Source organism: Protopterus annectens, chromosome 14.part0 (assembly GCF_019279795.1).
Source record: "Protopterus annectens isolate FY-2018-M chromosome 14.part0, PAN1.0, whole genome shotgun sequence".
Taxonomy (NCBI): domain Eukaryota; kingdom Metazoa; phylum Chordata; order Ceratodontiformes; family Protopteridae; genus Protopterus; species Protopterus annectens.
In genome coordinates, this window is record NC_056748.1 from 849,375,902 (window position 1) to 849,393,401 (window position 17,500).

General features: G+C 39.4%; 1 protein-coding gene across 1 annotated transcript in view; it reads right to left on the reverse strand.

Moving 5' to 3' along the window:
* The window catches only part of LOC122789291 (phospholysine phosphohistidine inorganic pyrophosphate phosphatase), a 1,206,440-nt gene that overhangs the window by 866,906 nt on the left and 322,034 nt on the right, over positions 1-17,500 (reverse strand). The window contains exon 3 of the mRNA XM_044056603.1: positions 4,190-4,343. Coding sequence (XP_043912538.1) covers positions 4,190-4,343 — 154 coding nt within the window. The remainder of the gene's footprint in view (positions 1-4,189; positions 4,344-17,500) is intronic.

A 17,500-nucleotide genomic window follows, 5' to 3' on the forward strand; every position in this document is an offset into this window, starting at 1 on the left:
TTGTTGACTTATAGATTGATACCAAAGCTATGGGATTATTTAACACAAGATGTAAAAGATTTAATTGTTGCATGGAAATCATATGACTTATCTTTTCTGAAAAAAAAAACTTAATACATGTAGTAATATTAGAAAAGCTAGGCTATTTAGGCAGAATATTTATGTCTTCAGGAAGGCCTGCAAGGGATGTGCTAAAACTTGTTTTTCATGGAGTCTGGGATTCTAGCTTGAATCTTGTAGAAATAGGTCTAGTATGCAATAAAAAAGATGGGGTGATATTTAATAAATCCAGCATTTTCGGGGGGTTCATTGCATTTATTTTTGATACTGAATATTATACAAAAAAGCAAAAAAAAAAAAAGATAATGTCAATAAAATATGAAATGTAAAGTATGCACATTTTCAAATCAATGCAATACAGAAAGTGTAAAAGACAAAGAATTGAAGGAAAAGCTAATGAATATACAAAATAAATAAAATAATGAAAAAGTCATGTAATAAAAGTGACAAAAAAGTAGGAAAAGTTGGTATGAAAACACTGTGGATAAATGTTACAGAACTGACCCTTGGCAGGAAATAGAGTCAGCCATGAAGTGCAAGCAATTGTCTGAAAGGTTATCTTATATGTGTGACAAGAAAGACATGGTTGAACATGTTTTAATAGTGGGAAAGGCTAAACATTTTGGACAGGAATGGGAGACAAATGGAATATTGAAAAATGAATATGCAGATGATTTTATTTTTTTATAAAGGAGTTGAAAAAGATAAGTGAGATATAATGGATAAAAATTGTTTGCATATATTTTGCATATTTAGCTGCCTAGATGCAATGAAGTTTTCTCTACCAAAAATGGGATGAGTACAAAATAAGGAAAAAGACAGAAAATGGTTATGGACAAAAGGGGGAGGACAAAGAATTTAAGATATTATGACATCTGTGTTTGATATTGTATGTTTTTACAAATTATGAAAAAGGAATGTTGAAAAAGATTTTTAAGTAGGCAATTGAGTTTTTTTAAGTTTTGGAAGATGTCTCTTTGATTCTTTAAATAAAGATCCCCTAATCTTTTTGATAAATTTCATTGAATATTTTACATCTACCTGAGCAACCACCAATTCAGGCAGCTGGCACCTCAATTTAATGTCTCATCCAAAGGAAGTTACATTCAGGAGAGCAACACTCCCTTTATGCTACACTGTAGTGTAGGTATTGGAAAATTATTCCAAGCATTTGGGGTAGGAATTCAACTCATAGTCTTCTGATCATCCAGCACCATAAGCAAGTGTGCTACATTCAGTCATTAACCGGAGAGTATGGCTGACTATTTCAATTTTTTTTTATACAGACATACAGCACCAGTCAATAAAACATTTTCATATGGGAATATATTTCTGAAGTTAATGTAAAATAGCAGGCTGGGCACTATAGTTAGGGTAAAAACCATGTTGTTTTTCTATGAATATGCCATATTTTTAAATGCATTCTACTGTATGACTCAATGACAGAAAATTCAAGAAATACTTTTACAATGATTTGTTTAAAAGTCAGATTCAAGAAAATGTTAAGAATCATGAATTTCTCACTAGTTACAATACTTGAACAAATCAGCAACAGGATATCACACTGGTATATTAGTAACCTATTTATGATATGATATGGTATGCTATATCATAGCATGCTGGCTAAGAACACTGAGCTATAAAGTCCCTAGCATGCCATATGACACAGATGAATGGAAGCCAGCAGTTCTGCAATTTTATTGAAGTAAATTACAAACACCACAGGGTGAAAAGTTGCAGCAGTACTTGCAGAAAAGAGTAAAGCAGCATTCATCACCGTTTTATCATTCTTGTTAACATCATAAACAATGCATCACTCACAATGCCATCATGAACAATGCCATCACTGACAATGCCATCACTAATAATGCCATCACTATCAGTGCCATCAAAACAATACCACTAACAGTGACATTATATACAATGCCATCACTCACAATGCCATCACTATCAGTTCCATCAAATACCACTCATAGTAACATCATGTACAATGCCATCACTCACAATGCCATCACTCATGATGCCATCACTCACAATGGCATTACTATCAGTGCCATCAAAACAATACCACTCATAGTGTCATCATGTACAATGCCATCACTCACAATGCCATCACTATCAGTGCCATCAAAACAATACCACTCATAGTGACATCATATACAATGCCATCACTCACAATGCCATCACTCATGCCATCATGAACAATGCCATCACTATCAGTGCCATCAAAACAATACCACTCATAGTGACATCATGTACAATGCCATCACTCACAATGCCATCATTTATGATGCCATCATGAACAATGCCATCACTCACAATGCCATCACTATCAGTGCCATCAAAATATCACTCAGTGACATCATTTACAATCACTCATGATGCCATCATGAACAATACTGTCACTATCAGTGCCATCAAAACAATACCACTCATAGTGACATCATGTTCAATGCCATCACTCAATGTCATCACTATCACTGCCATCAAAACAATACCACTCATAGTGACATCATGTACAATGCCATCACTCACAATGCCATCATTCATGATACCATCATGAACAATACCACCACTCACCATGCCATCATAATGCCATCACTCATGATGCCATCATGAACAATGCTGTCACTATCAGTGCCATCAAAACAATACCACTCATAGTGACATCATGTTCAATGCCATCACTCAATGTCATCACTATCACTGCCATCAAAACAATACCACTCATAGTGACATCATGTACAATGCCATCACTCACAATGCCATCATTCATGATACCATCATGAACAATACCACCACTCACCATGCCATCATAATGCCATCACTCATGATGCCATCATGAAAAATGCTATAATTCATGATGCCATTGCTAACAATGGCTCATGATACTGCACTCTCAATGCCATCATGAACAATACCATTAGTCATGATACCATCACTCATAATACCATCATGAATAATGCCATCGCTCATAATATGAAGGATCTTATTCTGAATGGATGTCTTCAGAGCTTTACCTGCTACATGTCCTCACTATGCAGCCAATGCTCACACTGCATAAACTCTTGCACACACATGACACAAAGTAACAGAAAACATGTGTTCTTGGATTATTCCCTACTCTATTTACTGCCTGTAGCACTACTGTTGATTTTGTACTTTACTGCATGTGTACCTACATAGTGCATGTTCAGAATGGCTACAGTGTATGTAATAGTAAAATGAATGCTCCCAATTTGGTTATACTTTATTAAAAAAATATCAGAATTAGTTGTTTGACAACCATGGCTAAGTCTCATTTTAAACTAAACCAATTTTTTTAAAAGGGGAATTAAATGGTTTCTATTACACAGGTTTTGGGGGAGACAATGTCTATCACTGCTTGCTATTTATTTATTTAGCTATACCTCACAGACTACATTTCCCACTCTGCAGTGTCCCCAGATAAAAAAAAATACTGTTGACTATCTATGCAAAATCCTCATTTTGAGCAAGTGGATTTAGTTCAACTGCTGAATTCACATAGAGAACAGTTTAGTGTCCTTTTCCTGTCACCAGTGTTTAGGAAAGAAACAAATCAATGAATCAATATCTGCCATTAAAACTGTTACACGAGGACATCTTAACATTTAAAAACTTTATAACTGTCAATTTGGCCAACAATGCCAAGTAAAGAAGAACTGAAAAGTAAAGAAAAAATATAAGGAATCAATATTCCTCAGTAAAATTGAATATGCAATGAGGAATTACAGATCAGGTAACTGATGACAGATTAAACTGAAAAATTTGATGGTTGCCTGTGGACTATTATATGGAAACTAAGGAGAAAAAATATGTCAATAACAGCAGAACAGGAAAATGAAAATATATATGTAGTATTCTGCTGAACAGAAAATACATTAGTTAATGAGTTTTTGGCTCCAAAGTAACACACTGCTCTGATTATAGTAACACAGCTCCCATCTAAGAAAATGTTTCTATGTCTATAATTCTTTCTATAACAGCAGCTAGCTACCCATTCTGAAAAACACAGCTATCAACAAGATTTATGTCACTGAAGAATACTAAAGCAGGCCATTTCTTGATAAATGTATTTCTTTTTTAACAAACAAGATACACAAATTACCCTTTTCCCAAAGATATCAATACTGGCTTCTCCATTTCAATTAAATGTCGGAAAGCATTGTTCAAATTTTCATAAGAGAAATTGTCTGCTGCATCCCCAATCACAACACAGTTTGGATTTGACTGATCAATTTGCTCAAATTCTGGAAGCAAACCTGAAAAACAGAAAATAAATCTCACATTACATTATGCAAAATACTTGTCTGGGCCAAGAGCATCAGTTCATTGATATGCATCAAAACTCATATAGTTATAGCACAGCATGATTTTATTTTGCAATAAAATATATAAAAAAAGTTATTTATATTAACATATCAATATTAAATAATCACAGTATTGTTATATGCTCTTCTCTTACAAGAGAAGTATTACATAAAACTCACTTTCCTATTTATAGTTGTATGAAATAATCTTCATGAAATAACCAGGAGAGATGTAGAGTTTTCATTTAAGAAACAAGGGTTTGTATGTGTAAAAGGTAAGATATGAGTAACTCATAAAGTATACCTGCACCTAAAAGACTACAGATTGAGATCATGGATTGCAAGTGATAATCCTCTTAATTTTTGAAAAACCTCACATAGAAGGCACCATTTTTGTCCAGATTTGTTACCTAACATCTGCATAGTCTGAAATCCCTGTAGATTGTTTCTTGTGATAATTCCTTGAAAGAAGAAATGGAAGACTTAACTAAAGTAACAGTGTGAACCATAAAGGTTTGCAATGTTCCAAGAAAACTTAGTGTGAACCATAAAGGTTTGCAATGTTCCAGGAAGAACAAGAGAGTATTTTTGGTGAGGCACCTCCACTGGTGCACAGGAATAACACCATGGCTATGACTCGGGCAACCTAAGATTGAGTAGTTGCTCAGGCACCTTCTGGAGCTGGTGGAGATGTAGGAACAATGAGCCAAACCTCATTCACCTTCTGGGGAAAGGGTTTGGTGGTATGCTGTGGCTACTTATGTAAGGTACAAGCATTAGTGGTAATACCACTGCTGTGTCAGTGCTGCAGTGTATAGGGCAGACCTTTGAGGACTATATTACTATGGAGGTGCGGAGGTTTGTCTTGGGGACTACTGCACCCATCTACCTCCACCCCTTTTTCTTGTGATATCATCCTGGTATGCCAGAGGAAGGCAGGGCTGAAATGAAAATGTCCACTATAAGCAGCAGTGTAATAGCTCCTCGCCTGACCTGTCCTATTCAGAGATGCATGTGCCACCCTGTAGAATCTGCTCATAAGCAGGTCCTCCTGTAAAGGAAACCCTTCCATTGTGGGCCACAGCCACCTGCCATCGTTAGTGAAAGCCTCCTAGGACAGGATCATCAACAGCTATTGAAAAAATAAAGCAACAGATACTCAAACATTTTTATTCCTGCTACTGGATTCCTTACTACTGGGTAACCAGCTTGTCTAGGTCCATGAAGCCAGAAATCTGAAGCACTCTGCCATTCTATGAACTGTGCCTCCAAGCATTTTCTTCCAAAATGTTTATATTCAGACAGTGGCATATTCCAATTAAGTTTCATTTTGCTGCAGATAAATAAAAAAATACCAACTAACAAAACAATAGAAACAATAAACTGTAACAAAAATTTCAGTAAATTAGTAGATTTCTTAGATAATAATGGCATTACCTGCTTTGTTTGATTCCTAAGTGACAGAATTTTAAAACAAAAGCAGTCACTGACAGAATGTTTGTAACCTCAAACACTCAGAAAGTCAAAATTTGCAGAAAGACTTCTCAAATCACAACATTCTTGAAGACGAAATAAATAAATTTAGCCTCAGTCTTCAATGTGAAGTGACTTGACAGTTGGAATATTTAAGCAAGCTTGAGCAGACGGGAAAACACCCTGCAGAAACATTCACACCGTTTTCTTTCGTAAATAGATTTAAGTTTGCAGCATCACCTTGTGTCATTTATATTTGTCAACAGTGCAATTTTTATATAAAAAAGTCATGTTTCTATGCCTTAGTTTGAATGAGTGCAATATAGTTCTAGTTGCAAAATTAAAGAGCAAACATTTATTTAGTAACAGGAAGCAACTTAAGAAAATTATCAGTCAAAATATATATTAACAAAGATAGTCTACAGTTGTGCAACCTTTAAAGATGTTAAAGCTTAATATAAACTGCAAGCTGTTTACCTGCCTTTTTATTAAATACCAACCTTAATCCAACCTACGTCAGCAGTATCTTTTTCGGATTAGTATGAATTGCATCAGCAGCAGATGGAGACTACAGACTACTCCAGTTTTGGCATTTGTGACATTTGTTTTTCAGATATACAGCATTCTACACGTTCGGTTTTCACATTCAGTCTTTTAAGAGTTAATTACTCTGGTGTTGAGGAGATCAGAAGGAAATGATAAAAAAGATATAAATATGTTTATAGCCAGTCTCAACAATAAAATAAGGGAGACAGAAACTGCATAAAATGAGTATATGTGTACAAATTGATGCATGTCTCTTCTAAACTACTTTTCCCAGTGAGGGTTGTAGCTGTATCAAGTAAAGCAGAGTAGACCAGACGTCTGCCTTGGCAGCTGTCCTCTAAGTTTAACCTGCTGGATCCCCTGGCATTCCTAGGTAAACTGATACATATAATCTGTTCAACATGTTCTGGGTCACTCTGAGGCATTCTCCCAGGGGACCATGCCTGAAACATGGTTGTGACCAGGGATTTCACTATATATGATTACTAAGTAAGTTAAGAAGACAGGAGAGTGCTCTATGATTTCTGAACTCTAGTGGCGCTAATCTCCTGGATGCACAGAATACAGTTGCTGATATGGCTGAATTCCAAGGTGCATTCACCTGACCTGCAGCCCCAGCAGTTGAGTTAATGATGCAATTAGTTTGGATGGGCAGTTAATGGCCAAATGGCACTGTTAAAAGTGAGCAAGCACCAAAGCCAGGGCAACTCTCAACCAAAATAGATTACCCCCACAACAATGTCCGAAGTATGGAAGATGAACAGGACAATCAAGAAAATGAATGGATAGTAATTAACAGCTGAGGAAAGAGGCTGCAGAAGGAGCAGACTTGCATGGCAAACAGTACTTTTAGCAACAAATGTGTAGTTGTCAGGGATAACAATATTGCAAAGGCACAGAATGTCATGTCACCAGCCAAGATTTTCCAGAGCCCAAGAAAAACATGACTCAGACTGCATTATACACGTGATCACTTAGAAATCACAGCAGAGTGATAAACAAATACCAAACAGTAGAGCAACTGGATATAGGCAAGGAAGGAGATGCCATAGATCAGCATACAGTATTCACCCAAGCAAGTAAAGAGAAACTGGGCTCACTACAGACACATACAGGTCAACTATAGCCAGTGAGGACAGGAATAATGCAGGAGGATGTAGTCATGCACTACTGGGACATCGGGTTACATATATTTTTATTTATTTATTTTACATTTGTTTACTGTGAAAGTTTGACTGGGATGTGACCCATTTTCAGTGGATGCCCAGGGAGAAAAACTTTACATATAGAGAAAATATACAAAAATTATACAAAAAGTATATAAAACATACAGTACATGAGAAATTACATACTTTGCTATTACAGCTGACATTTGTATTGTACAATCATCTGATACAATTTCTTTTTATAGTGTAGACACAGTAGTTTCCCAAAGTAAACTGAGGAAGGGTTTGAAGGGGGAATTAGAAAAGGATAAAGTTAGAGATTATCTAGGCATGAGAGAGAGCATAGATTAGGAGGCGGTCAGGGAAGAAGAAAAAGTATGACCAGATTTACTATAACTAGTTAGCCTGGAGTAGTACAGGAACAAAGATGGGTGTCATTAAGAAAGATTTTAAGAATATTTTTGAATTGCTTGGTATTTGTGTTGGCTCTGATGCTGTGAGGTAGCGAATTCCAGATTTTTGCTACATGGTGAGAAAAATAGGGAGTCCCTTGTCATATTAGTGGATTTGGACACTTGAAGTAGAGATTTATTTGTTGAGCAAAGACTTTGGTTTGTGGTATGGGGCTGGAGAATATTTACTAGGGCAGGGTTTTTTTTTCAGGTTGATATACTAGTTTGTGTGCCATTAGTATGAGCTGCAACCAAAGGGGCAAGCCTTTCCTCCTAGTGAAAGGATACTGCTACAACATTAAGAAGGTCAGCTGTGGATGCACATACTGGTGCTGCTCAGAAAAGAAATGCTCAGCTTTCAAAGGGACAATGCATTATGCAGTCCATTCCAGAGGCTGAGGAACTGCTAAAGACCAAGCCATACCATCCAGCCTAAAACATACCAGAAATGGAAGCAGCAGAGTTTGTTCACAGAGAGTCAAGAAGGAGGTTGAAAAGTGCAATGACAAGGTGGACACAGTTATAAAGTACTGTGCTACAGACACGACCCAGGAGGTCATGAAATACATGCCACCCAGGAGGTCTTTCCAACAAATTAATCTGAGGGACTGACACATGGGCATCATTGGGAGAGCAAGACTTTTCCTACTTTCCAAAGCATATTGTCATAGATGGTACCACTCAAGAGAGTCCTACCAATCTAGAGTATGCAGTGGATTGTAATGGGCAATAAAAACCCTCATCATCATCACTCCAGAATCTGCTGTACCTGTTCAAATCAGGTGTATAGCTCATAAATAGCACTACCCCTACCAAGCCATAATATACCATCAACTGTACACTACACAGACCCATGGTGGCTAAGATGATAACATCAAATAAATGCTGACTGAACACACACTGGGGGGCATACAAATAGGGGCTTACATATAATAGCTTTTTCACTGTCCCAGGGGGGAACCATTGAACTGAAAATGAATTACATTATACTAGACTTCAAATAGATAACCCTATAGGCTATCACTGCTCACTTCTCAACTGCTAACATCCATAGTTGCCTCTTTCTTTTGTTTCAGATTCATAGGGAAGTGTGCAGCAGATGGGCCTGCAGCCCCAATATACTTCATGTAGCCAACATGCTATCTGGAAGTCAAACAGCTGCTGGCATTGGCATTCCTGCCATCTAGCATCTAACCAACTCAGTATCATACAGACTTCTTAGGAGAGACTTATGACTTGCTTATAGAACAATCTCTGACCCAAACCTAATGAATTTGCTGGACATCCGTAAATCAAATGGGACGAGAGCTACCCATTCTAGGGACCTAAATATGGCCTATGGCTTGAATGGGACACGCTGGAAGGACAGATTTGTCTCCCAGTGTCTTTGGAATAGGCTTACAATTCATGTGAAGCAGAGCACTTCTATGAAATTGTTCAAAAGGAATCTGGATGGGTGGATGGGGCACTGTACCACAGATAGTGCCCACAACCCTCCTGGACATGGGCAGTCATTAATAAACACAATCCTGGGTACTGACTAGTGTGTCTGTGGTACTACATTGGGATGAAACGGCTGGGCTTGAAATGACCTCCGTGTTGATAGGGTAGTAACCTTCTAACATCCTATAATCCTATGATCCTACTGAGGTTAAAGACAGGTTCCCCAAGTTGCATGATGCCATGACCAAGTGTTCAGCATCCCTGTTCAACTGGTTTGATGACAGTGTCCTTGGATGGTGTGACCATTATGAATGAGAGTTGGCTAAAACTCCTGCATCTTCCACAGTTCTGGTTCGATTATGATCTCAGACTGCAAGACACCCCATTAATGCAGAACAGTGTGGAGGGCTGGTATCACCAGCTATGGTCACTTCTTTGGGATCATGTATTAACCCTGCTAGGACTACTCAGGATTATCTCTGATGAACAAGACAGAATTCATATCCTATGTCAGTAGCTTCTAGGTTGTGTGCTTGCGTCACCAAAACATCAGCATGAAAAAAGGCATCACAAACAGAAAAAGAGGGCATGCCCTCTCATCTAACATGATGATGACATCACAAAATGGGTGGGACACTGGGCGGAATATGGGTGGGGTTATGGGATGTGTGAGGGGTGTGGCCTAAATCTGTTTTTATCCATAACGAAAGGTGGCAGCCCTCTCAACAAAGTGTCTTTATTCCTCCCACATGGATGGTATCAGAGACAGAGAGAGAGAGAGTCTCCTAGCTCTGCTCTCTAAAGTAATTTTAAGTGGACTAATCCTTTGTACTGAAAATGAGTGCAACCAATCCATTTTATAGACTTAACCATGACACCACTAGTAACATCTCATCCACTGCTGCAACAGCTTTGCCATTTCAAACTGCTCAACTTCCACACTGATCTCATCTGCAGGAATTTCTACTTTAGGCAAGTATTTCTCCACCTTTGCTGAGAAAAAAATTGAGCAATACCCTGCCACACACACACACACACACACACGCACACACACACACACACACACACACACACACACACACACACACACACACACACACACACCAAGTTCCAAGTATTTTGCTAGAACCCTGTTGAGGTCATCTGAATACAGTGAGGCAAAACCTAGCTAAATCTAATAACCCAACTTCAAATATTTAAAAAAAGCACAAACAGCTGCCTCACATGTATCCTGAGCTATTTTTCTAAACTATCTGCAGTGGTTGCTGCCATAGGAGAGACTTGTTTCAAAGTTCCATACAAAGTCTTACTACGCTTGTCACAATAAAAGTCAAAACAGTTCACTAATTATCTGGAAAGCAGTTGCTTATTAATTTTTCTTGTCATGTTTCTAACTTGTGAATGAAACAAGCAACTGGTCAAACTGTTGGACAGCATTAGTCTTCTGAGCATGACGTCACAGTTGTAGATCCAAACTATGGTGAATTATTTCACGCTTGCTCTCATTCTTTGAAAAGAAAAACTGTATCTGAATATCTTAGTTCAGCAAAGCAACAGAAATAACTTTTGGCATAAAAATGTTCTGTCCTGAAAGACACACTGTCTTTGCAGAAAATTATACAGATTTCTGTATACATTAGCACATACAATGAAGAAATCATCTTTGCTGAAGTCACATTTACTTAAAACAAAGTTTTTAGGAAAGACCATTAAATGTGCAAAAGCTGCAGGTTGAATGAGGGGGAGTGAACTTTATAATCATAAAGTTTAAATTCGTGGAAGGGAAATGTTCATCTTGGGTTTAAATGATTACAAATGATTATATTATACCTCAAAAAACTGCTTAGCTGTAACACAAGATCATAGGAAGTTACTAGGCTATTTGCCCTGAGGCCCTTACAAACCTAGCCAAGAATTTATCCCATGTTCTGACAAGTCAGCACCCAATGTCCCTGTCCAGCAGGGACTCACGTGGAATCCCAAGGGTGTATTTTCTATTCCCCATCCAGTTATCCAGGTTGTGCTTAAAAAGGGTTAATGAGGTACTCTGCTTGACTTGGAGGGGGAGTCTATTCCACAGAATTGGGCGCCTCTGGGATACAAATCTGTCCCACCAACAAGTCCTATTTATGTCACAGAGCAGGTTGAGGTCACGTGTGCAAGTCACTCGAGTGGAGCTTGACTTTCGGTTATGCAGCAGGCCCATCAAGGTGGGGTCTGAGATTGCTTTGTATGCCAGACAGAGGTCACCTCTGGGGAGTCTGTATGAGACTGAGTAGAGAGACAGGGCTTTTAGCCTATCTGTGTAGGGTAGATGTTTGAGGCCTTGGATTCTCCCAGTGAGGAACCTCTGTGGTCTCTCCAGCTCTGCATGTGTTTTGTGAGGTACATGCCAAAAGGGGTATTGTATTCAATAATAGATTTTATAAAGGAAGAATACAGGAATGTTATGATCTCCTTGACCATGGATGAGATACCCTTACTAATGAGGTGGGCAATGTAGAAAGCTTTCCGTACAACAGAGGCAACATGGTGGTCAAATGTCAGTTTGCTATCAACTTGGCAGCCCAAGTCCCTCACAACTGATTGCATGGTTAGGACCTTGTATTTAATGTGATAATCTGTGGGGATGTTACTCTCCCAAAAGGGGATGATGATGCATTTTTGGCATTCAGTTTGAGGCCATGTTTCTGGCATCAGTCATTTGTTTGGGTGAGACCCTCTTACAGGATGTCCACATCAACAGTGGGAATTGATGACAGCACGCAGCTAGCAGTCATTTGGGAACTTGGTTAGCCATAGCCCACTGCTTTTGGCCTACACCTCAGAGAAGTATATCCCAAACAATAGAAGCCCCAAGATCGATCCCTGGGGTACACTGCTCGTTATGGGTCTACTGCTTGAAGTGGCTTCCCTTATTTTGACTAGGTGGGTTCTATCAGTGAGCCAGTTAGCTACCCATCTGGTAACACGTGGATTGATACTTAGTTGAGAGAGTTTATCTATTATACCCAAGTGGGGAATAGTATCGAAGGCTTTGGCCAGGTCAAGGTAGGCAGCATGCACCGTCTTCTCCTCGTCTATGGCTTTGGTGACTGTCTCATAGAAGTCAACTAGATTTAATACACATGACCTTCTCTTGACGAAACCAAACTCTGTGGGATTGAGTGTTTTGTAGGTTGCCAATGTCCTTGTTAATGAGATCCATGATAATCCATTCCATGGTCTTGCAGATCAGGCTAGTTAGGCTGATGGGTCTATAATTTCCTGGATCAGTGGATGCTCCACCTTTGTGCAAAGGGATGACAGTGGTTGTCCTCCACTCAGCTGGGACAAAGCTGGTACTCAGGCTTTGGTTGAACAGGATGCCTAATGGTGCTGCAAGTTCCTGCCTGAGTTCATGTAGGGTGCAGTCTGGGATGTTATCAGGTCCCATGGAGCTTGTATTTTTTGCTTTTGAAAAAGCAGTGATGACTTGCTCCCTAGAGATAAGGGGAGGGGGGGCAGGTGCTGTGAATGTCCTAATTTACTGATGGGGGGACAGAGGGGTGAAGTTTTCACTTAACCTGTCTGACAGCAGGTTGGCTATATCTACGGCATTTGTGTCTGTGGTGTCCTTGACCACCAGTTCTGAGCAGATCTGAGTGCTTCCTTTGAGACTGTGGACATATGTGATGAAGGCCTTATGATTATCTTTAGTAGATGTGGCCAGTTTGGACTCGAAATTTGCTTTGCAGGATTTCACCAGTGCTCATATTTGCTTGTTTAGACTAAGGAGATATTCCTTCCAATTAGGCACCTGCTCCTTCTTGATCCTGGACAGCAATTTGTTTTCCTTTTATTATAAAGTCTATTTACTGCAGATGTCCACCAGACAGGTTTAGACTTCCTTGAGGAGAAGAATTTCACCCTGCCGGGTATTCCTGATTCCATGCAGCTATATAAATGCTCATATAGTACTTTGGTGTAGAATTGGACATATGTGCCAATTCCTGTGGAGGGGAAGGGGGAGGAGGGTATGAAACTGTTTATACCTTTTCTCAGGAGGTTGTAATCAGCTTTGGAGACTTTTTTTGTTTGACCCTAGCTGGGGGGGTGGGGGGGATGGTGATTTTGAAAGTGATCTCTTTGTGGTTGGATCTTACCAGGGAGGTTGACACTGTAGGGATACTGCAGTGGTTACTCATGTTGGTTTATACCAAGTCCAAAATATTATCACCTCTTGTGGGGGTGTCGATGAGCTGGTCCATGGCATTTGCACTGACAAAATCAAGGAATCTCTGGGCAGTTGTGATTTGGCATGAATAGATCTTCCAATCTATGGTTGGATAGTTAAAGTCACCCAGGAGCAGGATAAAGGGTTGAATCTTGATAGATTTGAAGAGGTCTAGATAGTTGGAGTGGGCGTCTTGAGTCAAAGTTGGGAGCCTGTAGCTAGCTGTGATTTGAATAGGGGTCTTGTCAACTCACAACTGCACCTGGAGTGTCTCCTGTGCATCACACTGTTTGACCAGCCTGGAGGTGTGTATGTCTTTAATATATATTGCAACTCCACTTCCTTTTGCTTTGCTGTCCAAGGTTTGTGATCTGAATTTATGATAGGATGAGTAATCTGGTATGGCTTGGGTGCTCTCCACAGCTTTGAATGAGGTTTCTGTGACAGCACAAATGTCAGCATCTTCCAGGGTTAGGAATGCCTGCAATGAGTGCAGTTTCATGTTTAGACTACCAGCATGACCTTTAATTTGTGTTTTGATGAAATTTTCATATATGTGGTTTTGACCTCATGGCATTACCTAAAACAGACACTATGGGGGAGGCAACAGCCTGTGCCAAAAGCCTGAAGCCCAAGGGAGACAGATCCAGGCCATCACTGACCAAGCACTGTAGTCTGTTGATCATGTCTTGCCAGGCTGTCAGATACTGGATCCCCTTGGAATGACACCAGAAACTAAGCCAATTGTTAAAGTCAATAATTTTCTGTTTGTATTGAGGCATCATTCTGGGTGGTGGCAGAATGCTGCTTAAGGCTAGGAACATACATGCCTGGGACACATATTCAGTGAGCTCGATCATGTCTCTCTTCATATAGTCCAGGAAAGTACATCTCAAGCCATTCACACCAACAGAAACTATGACAGAGTCATAATAATACCTGTTGTTGACAGACTTGAGTGCATGACAGATATGGTGGATTCTGGCACCTGACAAACAACTAACAATGACTTCCTCCTTATCCAGCCTGGTGAGGGCCACATCTATGTATCTCACAATGGAGTCTCCTATGACTAATATGTTGGGTTTATGTTTAGACCTTAGTGCCTGTGAGACATAGGTATGTGGACTATGTGTGGTGTGGTGGGCAGTGGAGTTCACATGTGTTTTTGCCTCGGAGGTCTCTTTTGTTTGGGTATGTTTTTGATGAGGACCTCTGCATATGTGCCAGATATAATGGTTTGTGAGGGAGAGAGCACAGACTCTAGGTTATGAATGTAACTGCATCTCTTACAAGTTGTGTTCCTAGGTGGTAGTAGAAGAGGGTTGTCCATGTACATGAGGCAGTTGCTACACTGACTCAGGATGCCCATATCAACCAGACTTGCAGGAGAAACCATAAGAAACTGTCCATCCATATTTGTCAGAACCTGAGAGAGAGAGGCCAGAAAGAGCTAAGGGGGTAAAGGGTGGAAGGCCCAAGAGGAGTACTACTAGGTGATCACACAAGTGCTACTAAGGGAAATTTGTATCTGGAATACCTCACAATGGGTTAAAAACAGTGCAGCTGTGATGCATGACATGCAAACAAACCCAAACCAGCTCAAACGTGGGGTTTAAATACCACAAAAAATAGACAATTCTAGTAACACAGAAATCTCACCAATCCTGCTAGCCCCTGCTTTCTTTACCAAACAGCCTGTGCCAGACAGGGTCCAGGCAGCTCTGCTACACTCACTAATAGAGAAGGTAGACTCCTACCAACACAGGATGGCTGCCAGAAACACAGAAGGCAAACACAAGATGACTGCCAGAAACACAGAAGGCAAAAACAAACAGCTCTGGATGCAGCAAACCTGTATCCAGACTATGCTACTCAACTGAGGGGTTAAGAACACATGAAACTCACAAATAAAAAAAAGATTAACCACTTACAGACAAAAGCAGAACTCACAGTATGAAAAAATACAGTTAAACAGTAATGAAATGCAATACAATACAGTTAGACAACTACTGCAAATGGTACTAAAAACCTCATGGTTTCCTTTGCAGCTAATATGATCTGCCTTACTTTGCAGCAAACATGATAAAGATTTAGCTGTTTCTTTTATGTATGTTTATTATGTTTTCAGACTCTATGATTCCAGCGAAAATTGTTTTTGCAAACCACATTTCTTCTGAAATGTCAGCTGCACACAGGTATCATCTAAATTTGCTATTAATACTACCAGCAAATCAAATACCACTCTTCTCCCAATCAGTGTTACAAACAGTAGTGGGTATTAAATTCCACAGTGCCAAGCAGTGCAATTTAAGACTGCCCATTCTGACACTATCAGTTACCAAGCTCATTGTTTCTAACCTCAGATTAAAGAAACCATTGACTTTTAGGCCACTCAACACACTTAGTCCCTAATGTACATTGCTGGCTGCACCACTATAGACCTCAATTAGCTGTCCAACTGTCAATTTTGTACTATTAATAATAAAGCCTTCCTGCTCGGATTTTAATTTAAACATACACGTGTGCGTGCGTGTGTGTGTGTGTGTGTGTGTGTGTGTGTGTGTGTGTGTGTGTGTGTAATACATGCACACACATATACATGCATGCATACACACACACACACACATATATATATATATATATATATATATATATATATATATATATATATATATATATATACATACAATAATAATAATAATCTGTGATATATATATAATATTAAGTATCCTGTTTTTTGCTTATTTCTGAGTTATTTACAGCACTTTTATTTTACTCACTGAGTGTGAGGTATTAAGTAGAATTTTCTACAATTGTTAAGCATCTGGTTGGGTTTGTTTATTCTGATTTTTGTCTTGGTATCCTGTTTTTATACTTGGTGGCTTTGCAGTTGCCCGCCCCTACTGTAAATTTGATCTGGGACGCTCCTCCCAGTCTATTGTCATTACCTCATTCTACCTATTCTTGGGAGAACATTTGAGAAGGCCAACCCAGTTCGTTTCTGTTCCTCCTTTCCCCTTTCCACTTAACAAAAAAAAAAAAATTCTAAGCTTGTTTCCTGCCTTTCCTATAAATTGTCAAGTCCAGATACAGATTTGCTGTATCCAGGACTGTTTGTAAGCTTCTGAGCTCCAAAGCCTTTCTGTGTTGGAGGAAAGCCTTCTAGCTTAATTTTGTTTCTTAGAACTAGCCAGTTTTCTAGTTTCAATACTCAAATCTGTTTCTTGGAGCTCAGCACTTGTTCAGAACTCATTGTAAGCACTAAATAAGCTACACATTACTACAGCACTCAACTTTCCTCACTTGTCTAGAGGAAAACAGTTTTTAGTACTTAATAAATAAGCACCTATCCACGCATGTCTAAGGGTCAGCTCCCGGTGTTTTCTCCTGTCTACCTGATGAATCTGGGCATCTTGGAGCAATGCAGCAATTGCCTCATGTACATAGACAACCCTCTCCTCCTACCACCCAACACTACAACCTGTGAGAGATGCACTTATATAACCAAACTGGAAGCAAAGCTCTCTTCAACCAAGACTGGACTAGACAGTCAAGAGGAGAAGGTAAACACTTGCACCACACCACACTCATCACATAGTCCCTCAAAACCTGCACCACCAAAACACACACATAGAAACACAAAACACACACCTACATTTATGGAGGCTGTCAAAAAAATTTACCCAAGTAACAGGGACCTCCAAAGCAGAAACGCAAGCAACCTCCACACCCCAACACAACCCAAATGACACATAGCCCACAAATTCGGTGTGCCACTCAACCACAGCCCATAAGGCATAACAACGTACC